At 33.0% G+C, this 24,205-nt stretch overlaps 1 protein-coding gene and 1 long non-coding RNA gene across 2 annotated transcripts; one reads left to right on the forward strand and one right to left on the reverse strand.

The window, feature by feature from the left end:
* Nucleotides 1-1,990: 1,990 nt before the first annotated feature.
* Nucleotides 1,991-17,264, reverse strand: LOC143047663 (xaa-Arg dipeptidase-like). The gene is made up of 6 exons (XM_076220849.1): nucleotides 16,816-17,264; nucleotides 14,887-15,035; nucleotides 14,434-14,576; nucleotides 12,852-13,006; nucleotides 3,120-3,354; nucleotides 1,991-2,225 (listed from the first exon to the last, which is right to left on the reverse strand). Exons 1-6 carry the CDS (start codon nucleotides 17,179-17,181, stop codon nucleotides 2,089-2,091), a joined length of 1,185 nt encoding a protein of 394 aa, XP_076076964.1. The 5' UTR covers nucleotides 17,182-17,264; the 3' UTR covers nucleotides 1,991-2,088.
* Nucleotides 17,265-20,910: 3,646 nt separating this feature from the next.
* On the forward strand, nucleotides 20,911-23,613 carry LOC143047664 (uncharacterized). The gene is made up of 2 exons (XR_012969626.1): nucleotides 20,911-21,237; nucleotides 23,045-23,613. It is a non-coding gene; the product is annotated as an uncharacterized LOC143047664 (long non-coding RNA).
* The last annotated feature ends 592 nt before the right edge of the window (nucleotides 23,614-24,205 follow it).

The raw sequence follows: 24,205 nt of genomic DNA on the forward strand, positions 1-24,205 counted from the left end.
ACTGTCTACATTTCACACTCTATCGTTTTTTATCTGTCTATTTCTTTTTTCTCTGTATCTGCTACTGTCTTTTTCTCTTTTGTTCCTTCATTCTTTTGGGATGGTGAGTGAGAGGGTCAACATGTGAGAAAGGGAGCGAGTGTGAAAATAAGTGAGAAAGTGACGAAAGAAGCGATGGAGCGAGAGCGAGAGAGCGAAAGCGAAGCGATGGAGCGAGAGCGAGAGAGCGAAAGCGAAGCGATGGAGCGAGAGAGCGAAAGCGATGCGATGGAGCGAGAGTGAAAGCGATGCGAGATGGAGCGAGAGAGTGAGAGAGAGGGCGTGGAGTGAGTGCTAGAGTAGGAGCATGAGCATGCGTGTGAGAGTTAGTGCTAGAGTAGGAGTGTGTGTGAGAGTTAGTGCTAGAGTAGGAGTGTGTGTGAGAGTTAGTGCTAGATTAGAAGCGAGTGCAAGTGTAGGAGTGCATGTGAGAGTTAGTGCGAGAGTAAGACTAAGTGTGAGAGTGAAAGTAGGAGAGCAATGGTAAAAGAGTGAGTGAGCGAGCGTGAGACAGCGGGAGTAAGAGTGAGAAAAAGAGAGATTAAGAGTGTGTGAGGAGAGCGAGAGTTAGAGTGTGAGACCGCGGGAGTAAGAGTTTGAGAGAGCTAATGTGAGACTAACAGAGTGAGAGAAGGAGAGAAGAGAAGAAAAGAGAGCCGAGAGAGAAAGATAATACTGGAAGGTGAGAGGAAATAGAGGTTGAAATTGAGTGAGGGGTGAACGAGAGTGAGGAGTGTTAGAGAGAGTAAGTATGTCAGGAAGTAATAGGTGAATGAGAAAGATGAAGTGAGTGGTAACATTTTTTTTTTTTTTACTTTTGTTGTTAAATTGGAAATATTTTGGAATCTTATAAAGAAACAAAATACAGAAAACAAATCAGGAGTGTTTCATTCAACAACGATCAGTCATTCGGATATATTCATACTGTGGTGACGTTCTTAGAATTTGTATTTACTTTTTAGCGTATTAATAAGTTTCATCAACCAAATATTCACAAACATCATATTTATGAAATGATCGTAATAGACACTATCTTATGACATCGATATTGGATCACAATATATCAATATAATTTCCAGAGGTAAACACAGTGCAACTCATTTTGTAATTAATTTTGAAAAAAAAAAAAAAAAAAGTCAACTAAATTTTGCAATGTGTCTCTAGACTTCCTTCGAAAACAATGAACAAGTTGTCATAGTTTATATTTATAATTATATCATATTTTTTTTTCTGTGGCGTAAATCACTATATATAAAACTTACAAAAAAACAACTGTTGGACATGAAAAACAATTATCAAAGATGAAAGTTTTCGATAATGTTAATATGTGTTTGGTAAATAAAAGTATATCGTGTATTTGTTGGTATCATGGTAGATATTAACTGCCTCATCTAGTAGAATAAACACCTGATAGTAATTTTATACAACTCAAAATCAATATATTTCAAGAGGCCCAATATATAATGCGAAGTTGAAGTAGCACTCAGGACTAAACATTCAGAAAGGTCTTGCCAATTACAGCTAAGGTGATCGAAATGTATCCACCTTAATTGAATCACAAGACGATAAAAATTCTTTTATAATAGTTATTAAACTCTGCCATATGTTCATGACACGAACCTGTTGAAAATCAGTGGTTGTCTGATGTCTTAGCTGACCATTGTTTTTTTTTTCTTTTCTTTTTTTGCTTATTTTTGGATTTTGTGTTTGATAGCAGATTGGCAGATTTATGACTGTTTCTTTACATTAATACTTGTATAGACTTGACAGTTGTATAGATACTTGTCTTTTGAGGAATAGTAAATGTTTGAAAAGTTTAAGCGTTTCTGAAAAAGTTAGATATCAGGCCTCAAAGGCGAACTGGACACGCAAAAGCTTCAAACATATATGTTCATTTTCAATTTCATTTTCACAAATAAATATGTTTGGCCAATTTCAATAAAGACAGGCATAAAAGTGATAAAATATTTTATAGGGTTACAATTTTAACAAATCTTTAACTGTATAATATATCCGTGAGTTTCCAATGCTTTTTCTTCATCGTTAATCTCATTGTGAATTTTTGCTAAATATTGCAAATTCCTCTTTAATATCTTTCAATAAATGTTTATCCGTAAAAATATCAAGGCAAGTCATTGCCATAGCTTTAGCTTGGTTCAGAGTGTGCAGCTGAGCCTTTGGATCACCTGAAATAAATTAAGCATGGAATAATTTGATAAGTTTATAAATCTAAGTCTTCCACTAATTGATCTGCGATATATTATCAAAATATACTGTTATGTTAAGGCTCGTTATGATCAAAATAGAAGCGATCTTTGAATTTGTTTTGTTTTCGTTCTTATATAATTCAGCTTTCGTATATGATAACGTGACAATAGAAATTGAAAATGTTTATAAGGTTCAAAACAGCATCTTATCAACTATTATGAAAACTATAAATATATGTTGTGCCATAATATAGTATGACAAAGATGGGAACATTACAGAACATTTACATCATTTTTTAATCAAAACTTAGCTTTTGTACAAAGCGACATAACCCAATAATTACTTTCAGAAATATCACTAGGCTGCTGACAAAAAAATAATTGCAAGACACAAAAGTGATGAATACTGTTTCTGGTATATAGTAATTATCTCAAGAACCAATATTTCATTAATGTTAAAGTATGTAAGATCGAACATTTCCATGATGAAGAAAGATTTTACGTTTTAACTCTCATGAAAATAACACCATTCTTCTGCTTCCGACGTAAAATGTAATGATGTTTATTCAAGAACAATTATGTATTATAAGTCTATTTCAAATCAATCTAGAATATATAAAATGTTCTTTCTATTTACTGAATTGAAAGGAAATGTCAAGTTCATATCCATTGTCATTGATAGAACATGAATACTAAAACAGTGAAGTATCATTAAAGGAAATCTTTTAATCATATCTAAACAAATTTAATAATTTTAGCGCAGCAGTACTTTTTTCAGATAACAGTTGATGCTATATTCTATTATGGAACATGATGCAATATTTAGTGTACTCCTTGTAAAGTTTTCACTGATTTACAAACATAATATCATACCTGCCGCAGTGGCAAAATCTTTTGTATGATTTCCATGTGTCGTTTCAATGTTATAAAGTGGATGAATGCTTGGAACAATTTGTGAAACATTCCCCATATCCGTAGAACCTGCTATTATATCCTCTTTAGCATCAAATTGTACACCAATAGATATTGCATTATTATAAAAGACGTCCGCCATTCGGTTGTTTGTTACAAGATTCAAGTAAGGCTTGCTAGAAAATGTGTAGGACACCTGTAATCAAATAAAATGTATACTTGACTTCAACAAGATTGTGAATTAGTATCGTCATAACTGATTTTACCTAGATATAGCATAACGATTTGAAACAAATACTACAGACTACTTTTAGCTTGCATTTGAAACCAAAATACAGAGTACATTGTCAGAGACCTGGAGTCGATTTCACACAAAAAACTTACGACTAAGATTGAAGGTAATTATACTGAATTGTTCATGACTTACGATCAATCTAAGGGATGACATCAAAAATTCAATGTAGGATAAAAAAAACTTAATTCACATACTTTTTTCACTGAACCCCCCTTAACTTAATTTGTGAAAAATTGATTTACCAATAGGGATAAATGTATAAATCGATTTTAGATATACAAAACTTGCAGAATTTTAACCCCCCCCCCCCCCCCAAACTATTTGATTTAAGTTTTTTATCCTACATCGATCTTTTGATGTCGTCCCTTAGTCGTAAGTTTTTTTGTGAAATTTACTCCTGGTAGTGTCTGTGGACTTAATTCTGTCCATTAATCGTGTTCTAAGCTATGTTTTCGTGTAATCAGAATCGATGAAAATTGATTTTCATTTACAAAGTGTCCGAAATAACAACGATGCTAGGTTGATCTTAACAAATAATGTTTATGCAAGGTATGTTTTAAAGGGGCACTAGCTACGAGATACTTGAAAAATCAAATCATGATTTGCAAGTGAATAATTCGACCTCATTGAATCCGTATTCATGTGAACTTCAATCTAACCCAATAGATAGGGATGGATTATGCATGATTGGTGCATGTTAGCCTATTAACAGAAAAGAATTTCAACATTGAATGTAAAACAAAGGTAAACCACTTGATTGACTGATTCGATCCACAAAATTTTTTTTCTTATAAAGGTAAAATCGAAAATTAACTTACTTTTTAAACCCTTAAATTAAAATGAAACAGACATAGAAAAATCCATTTGCACGAGTTCAATAATATTATCAGATTATTACATGGCATTTTTCATATCGCATGTTGTTATGATATTGTAATTATTATGTTTATTTATGTTGGCCTAATTTGTGTTGTATGGCCTGATAGTTGTTTACCAAATAATCTTATAATTGTGCAGTTTAGGAATCACTGGAACAATCACAGAATGATTGGAACTTTCTAGAATGATCCTTATAAAAGATGCGTAATTTGAACTTCTACGTTATTCCAGAAACATCCGTTGTAACTTTCCAGGATTTTCCACAATGTTCCATTATAGAGTGTTCTAGAATTTTCCATGACAACACTATATATACAGACACTAAAGTTAAACTCTCATTATTAAACTTGGACATAGACATTGATAGACATTAGTATTCACAGCATTTGGATTGACACTTTTATTCTACAAACAACATCATACTGGATTGTGACATTAGTAGTGAACGTAATATTCAAATTGGATTCCGAAAGATTTCCGGATACAGATAAAGATAACAGATTGGACTCATATTTTGACAGTTAAGTTAACAGTAATATTTGTGTAATACCTTTTGTAAACTTTTGTATATTAAATATTGTTAAATTTTACTATTGATTTGTGTCTTTTGTTGGCTACAATTTAAAGGCGATTTCTGGCCGTAACAGAAATTGGGGGCTCGTCCGGGAGAACGAAAATATCTTTTTCAAAATTTATTCAATATTTTTATTATAACTAGCCAACAAAATTCTACAAAATGGCATTTGATGCTGGTAAATTTTTGAAAACGCCAGACCTGGAGAGTTTTGATAATTTAAAGAAAGAGCAATTAGTGTTGCTTGCTAAAGAACTGAAATTAGTTTTTAAAGTATCTATGAGAAAACAAATTATAAAAAATTTGGTTATAGACAAATTAGTTGACGCAGAAATTTTAGGTGAAGAGGCTCTTGAACTTAAGGTCGAAAATATTGACGCCTTTAAATTAAAACAGCTTGAATTAGAACATGAACTCAAACTAAAAGAATTGGAAATGAAGGAGATGGAGAAAATAAAAGAAGATGAATTAAAATTAAAAGAACTTGAAATGAGAGAAAGGCTAGAGATGGAAAAACTGAAAATTGAAATGGTCAAAGAAGAAAGCAACACTAAAGTCCAGTCGAAATCAGATTATTTTGATGCAGCAAAAAATATACGTTTGGTTCCGAAATTTTGTGAAAAAACAGTTGATAAATATTTTCCACAGTTTGAGAAAATTGCTAATAATTTGAAATGGCCAATGCCGTATTGGACTACGATGCTGCTAAGTGTTTTTGAGGGTAAGGCAGCTGAAATATACTCCGCACTTCCATCAGAAAAAAGTTCTGATTATGACACTGTGAAACAGGAAATTTTGAAAGCCTATGAGCTAGTACCAGAAGCATATAGACAGAAATTTAGATCTTATAAAAAGTTTGATTCGCAAACCTATGTGGAATTTGCTCGGGAAAAAGAAGATCTATTTGATAAATGGCTTACTTCAAAGAAAACAAAAAACAATTTTGATCAACTAAGACAATTGATGTTATTAGAAGAGTTTAAACAATGTGTTCATTCAGAATTAAAAACACATTTAGACGACAAAACTGTTGAGTCAATACATGATGCAGCTGTTATTTCAGATAATTATACTCTTTCACATAAAAGAAGTTTCAAGAGTCAAAATGTTAATACTTCCAGTGGAAATTACAAAAATCAAAGCACTGAGCGTACTGATAGTAAGCCTGTTCCACAGAATAAGAGTCAGTCCAGTTATAATATGTCTAGTCCAAAATTTGATACTTTTGAGAAGAAGTCACTGACTTGTGCTTATTGTAAGAAGATTGGTCACCTGATGGCTGATTGTTTTAGACTCCAGAAGAAGAATGAACGAGATAATAAGCCGAAGACCAGTGCTTGTACGACACCTTATATTACCAGTACATTGGAATGTCCTGCGAGTCAGGCTTTTAAGTCCAGTTTTTGTGATTATATGGAGGAATATAAACCCTTTATGTCTGATGGGTTTGTTGCTATTGTTGATGATACCACTTTTCAGCCTATTAAAATTTTACGGGACACTGGAGCTTCTCAGTCTTTATTGTTAGAAGGTGTGTTGCCTTTGTCCGAGAAGACTTCTGTTGGTGCCTCCGTTTTGTTACAAGGTGTAGAGTTAGGTTGTATAGATGTTCCTCTCCATCGTATTTATCTGAAGTCAGATTTGATAACTGGACCAGTTGTTGTAGGTGTTCGTCCTAATCTCCCTGTTGAGGGTGTTACCTTATTGCTAGGAAATGATCTAGCTAGGAACAAAGTGGTTGCTGAACCAATTGTTACCAGTGAACCGGTGGTGGATGTTAAATCACCTGAAGATGATGCTGAATTGTATCCAGCTTGTGTTGTTACTAGGGCGATGGCTAGAAAACAACAAAATGAGAATTTGCAAGAAGACAAGTTTGATTACATGGACCTTTCTGACACTTTTATAGCTGATATTGAAGATCCTGGTAACTCAGAAAAGGCTATTATAAAACCACCTAGTGTTAACAAAAATGTTATTATGCCATGGCCAGATGTAAACAGCCATTCATTAGACCGAAATAATTTACTCGAAGAACAACATAAAGACCCTGAGGTTCTTCAGCTCAGCCAGAGGGCTCAACCACAGGAGGAAGCAGACAAAGTGGCCGAATGCTATTACCATCAGGACAGTATTTTAATGAGGAAGTGGAGGCCTCCTGATGCTACCCCAGAGGAGGAATGGAGAGTGCTATACCAAGTGGTGGTGCCTAAAGTTTATAGACAAGAAATTATTGGTCTTGCCCATGACACCCCCTTGGCTGGACACTTAGGTATAAGGAAGACTTGCCTTAAGATCTTGCAGCATTTTTACTGGCCTAAACTTAGAAATGATGTTGCAGAATACTGCAAATCATGTCATATATGCCAGGTTGTTGGTAAACCTAACCAGAAAATACCACCAGCACCACTTCTGCCTATTCCAGCCTTTGACGAACCTTTCAGCAGAGTTCTAATTGACTGTGTTGGACCTTTACCAAAGACCAAGACTGGAAATGCATATTTATTGACAATCATGTGTACATCTACCCGCTTTCCTGAAGCTATTCCGCTCAGAAATATCAAGACACCTACTATCGTCAAAGCTTTGATCAAATTTTTCACATTAGTAGGACTTCCTAAGTCTATACAGTCCGACCAGGGATCAAATTTCATGTCAGGTTTATTTCAGCAAGTCGTATACCAGTTAGGGATTGCTCAGTATAGATCAAGTGCGTACCATCCAGAATCTCAAGGTGCCTTAGAACGTTTTCACCAAACATTGAAGAACATGATTAGAACTTTTTGTCTTCAATTTGATAGAGACTGGGATGATGGAGTTCACTTTCTACTTTTTGCAGTCCGAGAGGCTGTTCAAGAATCCCTTGGATTTAGTCCCTTTGAGTTGGTATTTGGTCATACTGTAAGGGGACCGTTAAAATTGATTAAGGAAAAGTGGCTTACTGAACATACTGACTTGAATCTTTTAGACTATGTATCTAGATTTAAAGAAAAATTGTATACTGCTTGTCAAATTGCTCAGAAAAACTTAAAAAATGTACAGAACAAGATGAAAATTTGGTATGATAAAGATGCCAGGGATAGAGTTTTTGAGCCTGGTGATAAGGTACTTGTATTTTTGCCAGTCCCTGGACATCCTTTACAGGCTAAATATTGTGGTCCTTATACAATAGAGAGTAAAATTAATGATTTGAATTATATTGTAAAAACTCCAGGTCGGCGCAAACAAAATAGAGTGTGTCATATTAATATGTTAAAACCATATTTTGAGCGTACTAATGTACTATGTGATAGTAAACCAGTTGCCACTTTAGGCATGGTTAAATTTGAGAACAATCATGACAAACCAGATGTAATTGAACCAACTTTTAGTTGTAAAACTATGGAAGAGACAGTTAGATTGAAAAATTCAGAAATTTTGTCAAATTTAGATTCAAAACTTGCACATCTGTCTTTTGATCGTAGAGAAGAAATAAAAACTTTGGTATTTTCTTTTAAAAATCTTTTTCCAGATGTGCCAAACAAAACCACTGCTGTTTGTCATGATGTTGATGTAGGAGATGCTTCTCCAATTAAGCAACATCCTTATCGGCTCAATCCACTCAAACTTGAAGTTATGAGAAAAGAAATTAAATATATGCTTGACAATGATATTATTGAGCCGAGTAACAGTGAATGGAGCTCTCCTTGTCTCCTTGTGCCAAAACCAGATAAAACTTTTCGTTTCGTGACTGATTTCAGAAAAGTAAATTCAGTCTCAAAATCTGATTCCTATCCGATTCCAAGGATAGACGATTGTATTGACAATATTGGTCAAGCAAAATTTGTGAGCAAATTTGATTTATTGAAAGGTTATTGGCAAGTTCCATTGACACAGAGAGCTCGTGAAATATCAGCTTTTGTTACACCAGATGGCTTATTTCAATATACTGTAATGCCATTTGGCATGAAAAGTGCTCCAGCTACATTTCAAAGAATGATCAATAATGTTATAAAAGATTTAGACTGTTGTTATGCTTATATTGATGATCTTATTGTATGTAGTGATAGCTGGGAACAGCATTTAACACATTTGTATGATACTTTTGATAGATTGTCATATTCAAATTTGACTGTTAATCTTGGTAAAAGTGAATTTTGTCAGGCCACTGTTGATTATTTAGGGCATACAGTTGGCCAAGGTCAAGTAAAACCTATTATGGCTAAAGTGGAAGCTATTTCCAAATTTCCACCTCCTACAAATAGAAAACAACTTATGAGATATTTAGGCATGATAGGATTTTACAGGAAATTCTGTTCAAATTTTGCTACTGTTGTTCAACCATTGACTCATCTTTTACGGAAAGATTCTAAATTTATCTGGAGCGGAAATTGTCAAAAAGCTTTTGAAAATAGCAAATCACTTTTAATTAATAGTCCAGTTCTGATTACTCCAGACTTCGAAAAACAATTTAAACTTGCCGTTGATGCAAGCGATGTAGGAATAGGAGCTGTTTTATATCAAGAGACAGATGATAATGTTGAAAAACCTATATCATATTTTTCTAAGAAATTAGATAAACATCAGAAAAATTATTCAACTATTGAAAAAGAGTGTTTTGCAATGTTGTCAGCACTTCAACATTTTGATGTATATTTGAATCCCACTGTATATCCTATTCTTGTTTATACTGATCATAATCCTCTCACCTTCATGCATAAAATGAGAAACAAGAATCAGAGGTTGACTAGGTGGAGTTTATTGTTACAGGAATATGATGTAATTGTAAAACATATTAAGGGTAAAGATAATGTAATAGCTGATGCTTTATCTAGAGCTTATTAAATCACTTTGTATATATAATGTATTTTTGTTCATATTATTCATGATAAGTTTTTGTTACACTAAAACTTCTTTTAAGGGGGGAGGTGTTATGATATTGTAATTATTATGTTTATTTATGTTGGCCTAATTTGTGTTGTATGGCCTGATAGTTGTTTACCAAATAATCTTATAATTGTGCAGTTTAGGAATCACTGGAACAATCACAGAATGATTGGAACTTTCTAGAATGATCCTTATAAAAGATGCGTAATTTGAACTTCTACGTTATTCCAGAAACATCCGTTGTAACTTTCCAGGATTTTCCACAATGTTCCATTATAGAGTGTTCTAGAATTTTCCATGACAACACTATATATACAGACACTAAAGTTAAACTCTCATTATTAAACTTGGACATAGACATTGATAGACATTAGTATTCACAGCATTTGGATTGACACTTTTATTCTACAAACAACATCATACTGGATTGTGACATTAGTAGTGAACGTAATATTCAAATTGGATTCCGAAAGATTTCCGGATACAGATAAAGATAACAGATTGGACTCATATTTTGACAGTTAAGTTAACAGTAATATTTGTGTAATACCTTTTGTAAACTTTTGTATATTAAATATTGTTAAATTTTACTATTGATTTGTGTCTTTTGTTGGCTACAATTTAAAGGCGATTTCTGGCCGTAACAATGTATTATCAGCCCTAGGTTCAATATCGGCTCGAGGGCTGATATTGACCGAGGGCTGATAATACATGCGATATGAAAAATGACATGTTATGATCTTTTTATCCTATGCTTCAACAGTAGAGAAAAATATCAGATGTATATATTGATCCTTCTACGTGGTTCCCGAAAAGAAGTTGAAAGAGTAAAAAGTTCACGGACGTCGGACCTAAAATTTGATACATTCAATATGAAATCTTTCTATCATATGCCTCAACAGAGAGAAAAAAAACACATTTTAATACGGACGAATCGACAAAAAAATAATTCAACAATATACATAATGAACATTGTTTGGAAAAGTCAACTTTTTTAAAGTAACTTTCTAAATTATGTTTCAGAAAAACTTAAAAAATGCATTTATTTAATAATTTTTTAAAGTAACTTTCTAAATTATGTTTCAGAAAAACTTAAAAAATGCATTTATTTAATAATTTTTTAAAGTAACTTTCTAAATTATGATTCAGAAAAACTTAAAAAATGCATTTATTTAATAATTTTTTTTATATTTGTTTTTTTAAATTTAATTTAATTATTTTACACAATATTACGGAAGCGTATTAGCGCCACACATTTTTTTTTTTTTTTATTTTTCTTCCTATGTTTGCGTTACAACGCAAACCTTTGCGTTATAACGCAAACCTTTTGCGTTACAACGCAAACCTTTGCGTTACAACGCAAACCTTTGCGATATAACGCAAACGTTTGCGTTAAACGCAAACCTTTGCGTTATAACGCAAACCTTTGCGTTACAACGCAAACCTTTGCGTTACAACGCAAACCTTTGCGTTATAACGCAAACCTTTGCGATATAACGCAAACCTCTTCGTTATAACGCAAATATCTTGATTTCAATTATTCATTAAGTTTTGTATATATGTCCGTCTGTCATTCATTTCGGATGTGATTTACTATAGTAGATGAAAAAAGAAACATACATACAAGGCCAAATCGTTATAATAAATATGCATAGGAATAATGGAATGCTTGAAGTGCAATTATACATAAATTAAGACTGATTTGTGCATCAGAACAGTATATAATTTAACAAGAAAATAGATATAGTTTAGTATATAGTCATATTTAAATTGAAAGATCAAAAATAATGTCATACAATTGGGAAACCTCCAAGTCAAATAGACAAAATGATCTTTCTGCTTTAAAATGAATTATTAATAAGGAAACATTTTTTTCTCAGAATATGATCACGATTCTTTGATAGAAAGTCATTGAATTTTCATTTCAATATAATGAAGTATTTTTAAGATGCTTGGGTAGCAATTTGAATAGAGAGAACATAATTTTATTAATAAAACATCTTCATTCTATACATTTATTGCCAAAGGGTAGCTTGTTTGAATCTAACCTACTTTACACAGTTCTCAAACGAGAGCTTACTTTGGAAGTATATTTATATTCGGTTATAGCTATATTAGCAGGGTTTATTTTTTATAACCTCAATTTACTCAATTTTCTTTGTAATATATATACTAGTAGTAACATGGATATCGTTTTAGGGGCCTTTATAGTTTGTTGTTCAGTATTAGCCAATGCTCCGTGTTGAAGACCGTACTTTGGCCTATGATGGTTTACTTTTACGAATAGTGACTTAGATGGAGAGTTTTCTTATTGGCACTCATACCACATCTTCTTATATTATTCTGCTCATTATTAGTCAATGATATGATATAATTATTCAAGCATTTTACTTTGCAATGGTGATAAATTTTAATCTATACAGCCTCCTCCATTAATAACTACTGTTTCCTTTGAATCTTAAATAAAAAATAAGATAAAACAAATGTTTGCGTTGTAACGCAAAGGTTTGCGTTGTAACGCAAAGGTTTGCGTTATAACGCAAAGGTTCGCGTTATATCGCAAAGGTTTGCGTTGTAACGCAAAGGTTTGCGTTTAACGCAAAGGTTTGCGTTATAACGCAAAGGTTTGCGTTATAACGCAAAGGTTTGCGTTACAACGCAAACATAGGAAGAAAAATATAAAAAAAAAAATGTGTGGCGCTAATACGCTTCCGTACAATATACTTTCCAGTATTCAAATAATTGTTTTGTACACTACTTTGTAATGTTTTTTCACTGAAAACGTTGCATTGAGGTGTATTTTCCGGAATTTGCCGATTATCACCGGAATGCCATGTGATAACGTTACGGAAAGGCATGTGATAACAATCGAAGCATGTGATAAACTTTTCATATCAGCCCGCTAAGCACCAATTCGAAAAAATATGGAAAATACTTTAATTTAATGCTATTATCATACGGTAAAAATCATATGTTATTTAGTCTAAGTATATGATAAATCTATTTATATTCATGTTAATGTTTATGATATGTGTTCATGCATTCAGATTTTTTTTCTAAAAACGACAGTGTAATTCACCTGACATCCAGTGGCTGTTGCTGCTGAATCAAAACAGGATTTTATCTTGTTTCTCAGATCATCTAATTCTTTTTTGTTTGGCGCTCTGAAGTAGTACTCTAGTTCAGTAAATTCTGGTATTATATTTGGCTTGATACCTCCTTTGTTTATTATCCCTATAAATAATGTATAAATTTACTTATCAGATGACACCATGTATAATATTTTTTTGATCTTGAATATTCAAATCAAAACAAAATTAATAGAATATACACGTTTGTCGAGAAGAACCCTTAGTATCATATTATATCAGCTTCATTTGAATGAAACTCGGTGAATTATCTCAAACAAACTTATAGCTTAAGTTAATTCAGAACAGACAGTATAAGTATAGTACGTGTTTTGTAATATATAGATATGTAAAAAATGACATAATAAATAACTAATATTAATGCCTAGCGTGTGATTTCCTGCATAGAAATTGCAAATTTTCCATTACCATTACTATGGTTTTCCTTTATACATTAATTACAAGTAACTCTGCTGCTTTGTTTGTACGTTTTCCGTAATTATTTTTTTCTCTCACTTATTTGATTTATAATATCAAGAGTCAAAACTAGTGAGAAGGGTGTGTTTTCAATCACTGGTAAACTAAACGGTCGTTCCGATCTGAATATCTAGTTTAGTAAATTTTCAGACTGATCCACTGCGGTAAATTCAGATCTGTTTAGACAATTCGCTTGCAGTCGTTCAAGATCTGTTCAGTCTAAATTCATATTTGTAAAGTAGTGACCTGTACATTTGAACATCATACTTAATAAAATTGTCTAAAAGATACTGAACAGTACTGACTTGAATGTAAGTGAAATATCTTATCAGTACTGAATTGACTACAAATGAATTATCTGAACAATCCTGAATTTATTGCAATGGATAAGTCTGAAAATTTACCGAAAGATTGAACATGACGCAATTATTTATTGTTCAGACTTACCAGAAAATGTTCAGATTAAAATGTAAAACCACCAAATCATAGTACGTCACATCCGGAAAAAATATTCCACAGTTTTGAATTTGACAGTTGTGGGTAATCAATCCTATATTTCATTGCAGTCAAACATTTCTGGGTCATAAACATATATCTTGGGTATTTCAAAGCACCATTATTTATTTTTTTTTATTTAGGGTTTCTATAAAATATTTTGGAAACTGGAAGTGACATGGTTACTAAAGCTTGTAACAGATTAAATAAAGGGGAAATTTTGATTGGTTAACTTGCAGTAATGTTTTTTTGCGTATATGCAATGAAATGTCATGTGAATTTATTTTTCTATAGTACTTGATAGATAAAACTTTTCTCATGCCAAGTAATTCTTTTTTTGAAACAAAGATAAATTCTGCACAAACTTTGGAAAAGTGCAATTTTAACAAAGACTAATAGGGGAAAATCAATGGTGGTAATGTAATTACTAGTGAAGCTCTCAAATGAAATACATGTTCGTATTCATTTTTTTTTTAAATTGATCATAACAATAAACAATCATTTTTTTCAAATTTGATCTAAAACATGTGAAGTAAATACATTTTCCAAATGTTATTATACCATGAGCTCTCCATGTAGGTTTCATCTGTTGCCTTAAGCAAGACACGTTCTGGTAACATATTACTGCCGCATCAAGGGCGTTAACTCCTTCCCATGGATAGGCTGCAGCATGTGCTGCTTTACCTGTGTATTTGACAGTAACCCTGCAATAAAAATAAGGAAACAAATTTCAAAATGTAATCAGAACATTAGGAAAAAGCATTTAAAAAGATGGCTTACGTCAATTGATTGGGATTTACCAATAATCAAATAATGAAATTGTGGGCATTAGAAGACCACAATGATATTTTTGTAACTGTCTAATGGGTACTTAAAACTCTTGTTTCAGATTGCTATAAAAAAAAAATGTTCCGCGGTTATTAAGTGTTTTCAGTGGTTTTTCATCAATTTATTTGAAGTATTTTTCAACAAAATTATAATATATATCAATGCTGATACAAATAAAACACTTACATATCAACGGCTGCAAATGAACCATGGGATACAGTTTTTGGACAAGGATGAACCATCATGGCGACATCAATATCATCAAAGACACCAGCTTTGATCATGTCAATTTTACCTCCCCCTCCCTCCTCAGCAGGAGTTCCTAAAACAGTTATCTGAAAAAGAATATGATTGGTCACAAACCTAGCATACAAAGTCATTTTATCAATGTGTTGACCAGTGTAGAATGGAACAGTCCTACATTCATGACAAATATATGGTTGTCCCCACAGACAAACCCATTTACAACACCGCGCTGAAGTACGTCCATTATTCATAGTTCATTATTCATTATTTAATAATGAATAATGAAATAGTTCACTATTCACTATTCAATATTAAAAAATGAATAATGAATAATGAAATAGTTTATCGCGACGTCAATTTTGAGTATAAATTACATTACAAGAACTGCTTGATATATGAATTAGGTACTAGTATTTACCATTCACTTGAAAACTCAGCATATACCCTGACGACACTTACCAAGGAGGGAATCATGAAAAACCATATGTCTGATCTATGTTCCTTTGGAATATTGATCAAAGATGCAGATGACTATGTTGGACGCATCTATCCCATCGAACTTGAAAAAAGGATACAACAGATACAGTTACGTATGATTCATGTGTTGACTTACATCTAGAAATTAATAGAGAGTGTCGGTTGAGAACAAACCTTTACGACAGAGATGATTTCAGCTTCCCAATTGTAAACTTTATATTTCTATGTTGCAACATTCCAGCAGCACATTGATTTGGAGTATATATATCTTCCAGTTGATACGATATCCAAGGGCTTGTATTTCCTATTATGATTTCCTTGATAGGCGGTTGCTGCTTACAAGAAATCTGTTGAACCAAAAGTTTCTAGCTTGAAGTTGAAATCATTCTTTCGAAAATATTACGGACTTCGTGATTTTGTTGACCGTTATATATATATATATATATATATATATATATATATATATATATATATGCAACTCGTCTAAACATCAACCCAACAATGACAGATCTGTAAATTTGCTGTCGCCAATTTTTTTTTCTTCCCTCGCCGGGATTCGAACCCATGCTACTGAGATATCGTGACACCAAATCGCTTGCACTGTAGCCGTCCCGCTAGACCACACGATGTTAGAGTAGATTTGATTCGTAACTTATATATATGAGACAACTATCCACAAGAGAACAAATGACACAGAAAGAAACAACTAAAAGTCACCGTACGGTATGTCTGATTCAAAGAGTACGACGGCTATATTCTAATCGAGGTAACCACAATCGCGTCCTCCTTTTTCTCTGAATGAGGCATACAGAATTCAGTAGACTGATCACCGGGTTTGTACGTAAATGAGCAACACGACTGGTGCAACATGTGGATCAACCTCTGCTTATCCACCTGTGGCACCTAAGATAAACCCGGGTATTGGTTGGATTTGTGTGCGCAGTCTTTGGTTTTCTATATTGTGTTTTGTATACTGTTTCTTGTATTTTTGATCTTTTTCGAGATTTTTGGGGAGATTTATTTGGGGGAGGGGGTGTATGGCGTTGACAGTTAACATTCAGCTTTGAGTTTAAATGACCTTTTGGTATATTTCGCCTCTACTTTCAAGCTTCTGTAAGCTTTGTCGTTGACTGAGTGATAATAAGAAACAATAAATGAAGATGACAAGGTACCGACTAAAACTGATAATTCAAATGTTTTCAGAAACATGCATATGTCGAATTAATTCTAACGTAATTTCGAAGTATTACCAATGGATTGATGTCGCTGATGGTGAGATGCAAGCTCTCTAAAATACTTTCGTTTAAGCAAACTTAGGTTTAGGTTTATAGTCTCCTTGTGTCTTTGTAACTCCTTTGTTTTAGTTAATCACAAGATAAAATGTTTACCTACCTTGCCAAATGTTTTTTCTGCTTTCCTCAATGCTGCTTTTATTCCAAGACCAGCGGCAACACCAGCTTCAGCAATCAAGTTGTGCCCACATGCATGTCCGATCTCTGGTAACGCATCATATTCACAAATCACGGCAATGTTAGGTCCATTTTCTGTGGATCCTAGCTCAGCTTTAAATCCAGTCTCCATCGCAAAATTTTTTTGGACATTAAAACCCTTACATTCAAGAAAATTGGTTAGTATTTCGTGCGCATGATGTTCCTCAAAGTTCAGTTCTGGATTTCGCCATATATCAATGCTCAGTTTTTCCAATTCTTCTGACGACTCATCAATTGCTTGAAATATCGACTGTTTTAACAAATCCATTTTATCAATACAGTGAAAGAACACCAACACAAATGCAGAGTATCATATATATTTTACTTTTGATAGAATTGAAGTTGCAAAATATTTATATGACCCACTTATATTTTAGGACATGTATAAATTTATCTGAAGTCAATGATATAACACGTACGATTTATGATAAAGCCTTGAAATTTACCTCACCGACACATTTCATTGTAGTTGAGAACAAGATTTCGACTGCAATTTTTATCCGAAACTATATTGATGTCCATTACTTTTTTCAAACGTCATTTTACCAGAAGTGATATATTTTGATAAAATATAAATCTTCAGTCCTATTTTTTGAAACAATAATAAGTACTATTGTGCTCCCTAGTTACATCAAGGCTGGACTATGGCAATGCATTGGTGTACGGTACTAACACCAATATTATCAGTAAGTTACAGCGGTTCCAAAACACAGCAGCACATTTGATTACACGAAAAAGAAAATTTGACTCAATTACGCCTGTTTTAATATCGTTACACTGGCTACCCATACATTACCGTTGCCAATATAAACTTCTTTTATATTGTACAAAGCACAGCATGGCAAGGCTTCTAGTTACCTTCAAGATTTAATTACGCCATACAAACCCAGTAAATCCCTCAGGTCGGAAAATAGTATGCTCCTATATCCTCCAAATGACGTCCGAACGAAAAGCTACGGTGAGAGGTGTTTTGACAAGGCTGCACCCAAACTCTAAAACAATTTTCCATCGTCCTTGCGGAGTGTAAATTCTTAAGATGTTTTTAAAAAGCAACTCAAGACTCACTTATTTCGAACTGCTTTTAAGGATTTCTTGTAGAATTTATATAATTGACTGCATTAGTTTTAGACTGTTTTGTATATTTTAGGGTATGTATGCATTTTTCATTTTTTATTCCTTTTAATTTTTTCTAGTATCTTATTTTTTAAATGCTTGTTTGATTCTTTTAAGTTAGTGCTTTGTAATTTAAGTTTTTATGTATTTTTGTATTTTACTTATTTTTAAATTTGAAGCGCTTAGAGTAATTGTTGTTATTATATAGTTTAGTTTAGTTTAAACATATTTATTTATAGTGGATTGGGAAACAAGTTTTGCAACTTATATTAATCCCTTTCCACTTTGCGGGTGCGAGTGCTGCCTTATAGCGGCATTAGCTATAGCCTACTTTTGTTCGGAATCTACAAGGGTGTCTTTAACGTGCAAGAGATATGGCTCTCTCTTAACACGGGTCAGCCATTTGTCGTCCCCTTCCGACGGACTATCATCGTATTATTATATAATGCGCTCTATAAATATTGTATTTATTATTTATATACTAACATAAAAAAAAACATATATATACTGGGATTGTGATTTTTAAAAGAATGGTGAAAACAGTATTCTATCGAATATGAAGATATTAAACTTCAAAAAATCAATAACATTTTACATAAAAGCAGCAGAAGCATTATTTTTGGTTATTTTACATTATTCAAAAGAATGTAAAGTTTTTTTCTCAATTGCAAGGTTATGTTGTAATGTCAATACGGCATCCAAATGTTAAAGATAAGTTCGGATTCTCAAAAACAGATGTTTAGTATTCTTCTTGCATATTTCTTTTCGCACTTTTATTTCTCCCGTTCAATTATGAGAAATATACTTGATATTGACGACGACCGACTATCGCTCGGGCAAAAATAATCACGAATATGATGCCTACCTATGTTAAAACTACAATAAAGTATAGCTTGCATCAATTATTTCTTAAATATTGACCAAGGATGAGGACGAAGCTTATAACATACAAAATTTCTGAATACAGCAAAGTCCTCGTTCAGTATAATCTTATATAAGCACACATACGCATCAGAGTAACTAAAGATGGGTCAGAAGCATTTCTAAACTGTCACAGAGATTTGTCACGAATGATTGATATATTAGTCTTCAATACGTGATTTTTTTCTCAATGGGTTTGAAATCATTTTCTACAAAGCAAGGAGCCAATTCCTGATTTTTTTTCAATGTTCTTGGTAATTTGTTCCCCACAAAAATGACTAGTAAGTGTACAGTAACTAAAATTTGACATAACAAAGAATATAAAAAAAATATTTGTTTTCAAAGAAAGTTCACTGATGTTTTCCATTCCGCTATAGTAGTATATATTACGGATTACAAATGTGTCGATGTTTGTGATTGGATAACAACACAGAGATGTCAGTATATATTCAGGAAACTGCCGGGGTATATACGACGTTTTTGTCCCCAATTGGAACCTCGTAAACGTCATCATAACACCGGTTATTATGTGACGTAGTCAAAAGCTTTCAGACTGTCAGAGGCTCGCAGTGGGAAAATAATGACGTGTTTCAGTCAACAATACATTTTTGATACAAAATCACGCAATTTACACTATTGATACTAAAATTTAATGTTAAAAGTGTTATTATAAATTATTACATACACGATAAAAGTATGTTCACAGCAGATCAGAAAATCCTTTACGTATGCCGAACATATCAGGTTGGGTTTTTCGACTCAGTTGTGTCAACAAATACCTGCACTGGAAAATAACATAAGTCAGGGGTAATCCGTAATATATGTGCTCAGGGGATATAAACTCTAAGCGTATATACCTTGTCTGAGACCTGAATAACATATAATATCCATTTTATAAATGTGTTTAATATGCATATTTTATTTTAGTTTGAAGTTTATGGTGACAACTAACAACCGCACTTCATCACCCCATGTAATATACCATTAAAATTACTGGAACACATTTTTTGTCATGAAACCTGCGGTTACAGGCACTCGTCTCAGAATTTTTTTCCCCTGTATACCTTTATATAACACAAGGTACTTAACTTGCATTTTAGAAAAATGTCAGGCGGTGACGAAATTCCGTTATATGCCGCTTTCTAGTCTGTCAATCCCATTAAAACTAGTTATATCGTAAATCTAAATTGATTTATCTTCACAATGGTGTATAACATGTCTTCATTTGTTGTCGGAATCATCCAAAGCAATCCTACCAAAGTATGTCAATCGTAAGTAGTTTGCCAACCGCTGAAGAATTGGCAATAAACGCGTCATGGCTTCTTATATATCTCGGTTTCCGATTGGTCAATTTTATGGGAAAGTCTATATGATTCTCGGAGTTATCTGATCTTGTTTCATTTTCACACGTAAAGTCAAGAGAGAGTCTGAATGACATTAAGGTGGCTCACCCCAATAAGGACCCCCGGTAGAATTTTTTTATTTTCACATATTCTGTAGATTTTTTTATGCTGAATCCAAAAATGCAAAGAAAAAAGGGGGTCACCAGGCTCGTTTTCTCCTCAAATTGAAGCGAAATGTGCAATTTTGACCCTATTTCCAAACATGCCCACCCTTCCAACAATAACCGTTACATCAAATTCAAAGACTTTTAAAACCAAGTCAGTATGATTTTTATGTGAAAAAACATTAGAATTTGAAATGTAAACCTTTCCCTTGGTTGTTTTTGACTTAAAAATCCTTTTATTTTCAGATTAATGTCTAAATTTTGCATTTTCTAATTTTAGTTTAAGGCAAAAAATATTGGTTTAATCGATTTTTCGTAAAATTTCCCCGGTAGATTTTTTTTAAAAACAGATATGTCAAAGCTACGAGTTTTTCGAACATTTTAAGGTAAAATAAAATGGGGGTCACCAGGCTTTTAAAAAAGTTACGAGCTTTTGTTTGACCCCTCTACCCCATAAGGTCTAATTTCATTGCACTCCATTAATTACTTAATTGTGAATTCTTTATTGATGGCTTTGATAAAATAATGTTTGTAATTATATCAATAAACGATTGCTGAATATAAATGTGGTTATCGTATTACTGTTTGTTATCAAAAATGGAAATTTTGATTATTTTGGTGAAATACGGTAATTTTGTCTGGCGCGAGTTGCTTCCCTCTAATTTGGCGCCATTATCGGACCAGAGGAATTTCAAGGTCGCCATTGCCGAGCAGCATACTATATTGATGAATACGACCATGTACATGCATAACAGACATTGTGGCGAATATACAACGATGAAGGTAGAGTTATTACTTAAGAAAACATAGATTTCGATATATTAGGCAGCCAAATGTTATCTTTATAACGAAAAATACAAACTTGGGGGTTGTCTCAAAATACTCGCTACTGTTGAAAATCACTGCGGCTGAAACCCTGCACGGGCTCAATTTCTGTTCCATGTTTAATATTATAGATCGTTATAGCTGGTATCTTATTTATGTGTTTATTTTACCTTTTACAGACAAGTTGTAAACATGTCTGGCCAGTTTTGCGAAATATCCGTGTGAAACGGCCGAAGAGGAAGGGATGACATCTACTATTTTTACGCTACCGTTAGCAATGGTTAGTGTCAATGAATTAGTCTTTTTTAATCATCATTTTTAATAACTTATTTCGTAGCCAAGTTAGGTTCATATTAGTCCGAGATTAGCCCCAGCTTGTCTGGCAAAACAGCCGTTGGACGTCAGAGAAATCTCGGGACTAGGGTCATATGTATGTGGGGTACCCCATAACTTCCATCGGGACAGTTTCTACTCCTTGACCCCAACTATATTTCCCTTCCCATTTTACTCTAAACCCCCCCCCCTTTTTATTTCAATTCTTCCATCTCCTTGCCCCAAGACAAAATATATTTCAAAGATACCCTCTTTTCCCTGATCCCTCATTCCCCTGTCTCCTTACCCCTGTCCACCCCTCTATTAAGGTCTGGGGTTTGATTGACTTCTTTATTTTCTTGAGAATATGATATAATTGGCCTAATTTGTAAATGATAAACCCTACAGTAGGAGGCAAACGAAGGATTCATCTTTATCAATCACAATTTGTTTACCATTAACCCCCCCCCCCCCTAATTCTGTTAGGTATACAAAAATGTCTTAAGGTCTAGTAATAGAAGTATCAGGGTTAAACATGTACAGAATGTGGCCATAAGTATTTGTCACTTGAGATTTTTAGCTGTTCATATATATTGTATATAATATAAAAAAGAAGATGTGGTACGATTGCCAATGAGACAACTATCCACAAAAGACCAAAATGACACAGACATTAACAACTATAGGTGTATACATTTTTTCAAAAAAAAAAAATATTTTGGATTGATTTTAAGCATCCTGGTACCAATAGGAGCAGTATTATCACAGGTTTATTTTTTGGTTATATTTTTTTTTATGTCTCATTTTCATTATTTTCTGTTCAGAAATTCGATATACATGTATATTCAACCAAATTAAATTATAAAAAAATATTTTATGTTTTCTCAAGGGAAAACAAAATAAATGAAAACGAACCTATTATCAAATAAACACATATTAATTTAGACCATTTTAGTTCTTTTAAGGTTACCCTTGCATTGTCAGTCTTATCAAACTTGCATGTACATGTACCTCCCAAATTTGGTTTCTGTTCTCCAACTTCAGTTTGCCTCTACCAATGTTATGAAACTAATACACAATTAATGCATATATATATGCTTACTACATTGTACCAACAAACACACATGAAGTTTAAATTTTTGGTGGGGTCGCTTTTACTTTTCTAGAGTTATGCCCCTTTACAAATTAAAAAAATGCTGAAATTTTGTTCCTTTCTTTAACACAAGTTTGCTTCATCCAAATGTTCTGAAACTTATATGCAATGCTTACTACAACAACACTCAGATCAAGTACAAATTTGGGTGGTGTCACCCTTTTCATCCTTTATATGCAAGCGGCTGCTCATCTGTGTCCCATGGACACATTACCATTATGAACTAGTCTACATCTATATGCTTTTGAATGTCAATAATTGTTGATTTTCTGACAGAATTACTCTGATATTTAATTTCAGGCTGCAAGTACATTTGTACGTGTACATTGCAAATGGAAGGAGTGAGCTTGGAATGTTCAACTTTACTTGGAAACTATTGGCAAAGTACTGACAGAATTTCATGAGAAGCCAGTATCATATTCTAGTCTTGCAACCGGAAACTATGCGTAAAGTGCTGAAACTTAAGAACAACATTCTACATGTATATATGCAATATATGTTGCCACAATCCACTTAAGGAGCTAAGATCAACTATAAATTGGAACTACATGTATATGCTTTAGTGCTGTCAAAATCTTTAAAAAAATCAAATCAAAAGGACCTGCTTCACCTATATATATAGCTACCTGTCCCAATGATGAATACAGATCATATATATGAGTCTACTCTTATAAATAAAACAGTGAAGGAGAATAAAAATAAAGAAAATATAGAGCTGATCAGCTAATGATTGTACATGTACATGATGTATAAATGGCAACAATTCTTACATGTATACTAGTACATTGAAATTAATTATATTAATAGATGTTTTATAAATTTGATCTCATAGATATTAGAGGAATAAAATCAATCACGTTTCAAAAATTTGATTTAGTTGAGCCTTTTTTTTAACACCAGTTTTCATGACATATTATGGTATACCATTGACTGTCCGTCGTCAGCATGTCGGACATATACTCAAAAATAATAAATACTAATAGGTACATGTAGTAGTCAATATTGTGTAATCAATAGGTCATCTTCATGTATATTTGGTGTATAAAATGATTATTAAATGTCTTATCACAAATTAAAATATCAAATAAGAGGATGTGATATGATTGTAAATGAGACACAACAGACCAAATAACACAGAAATAACTATACCTGTAGGTCACCATATGGACTTCAATAATGAGTAAAACATATTCTGCATAGTTGGTTTTTAAGGTCTCGAAATGACAAATTAACAATTTAAAACATTTCAAATGAGAAAACTAATGGGTGATTTATGTACAAAATAATAAATGAATAACAAATATGTCTGTCTTGCAGGGTTTATCTGAACTTAACCTCATTTTCATGGACTTGAATTCTAAATATGTTTCAAAATATTTGGTTGATGGGATGATTGTTAGAGAGTCCGACATAGGGTGGGGGCTCATTGGTGGATTATATTGCAAATAACTGAAGCCAGCC

Source organism: Mytilus galloprovincialis, chromosome 10, assembly GCF_965363235.1.
Source record: "Mytilus galloprovincialis chromosome 10, xbMytGall1.hap1.1, whole genome shotgun sequence".
NCBI lineage: Eukaryota > Metazoa > Mollusca > Bivalvia > Mytilida > Mytilidae > Mytilus > Mytilus galloprovincialis.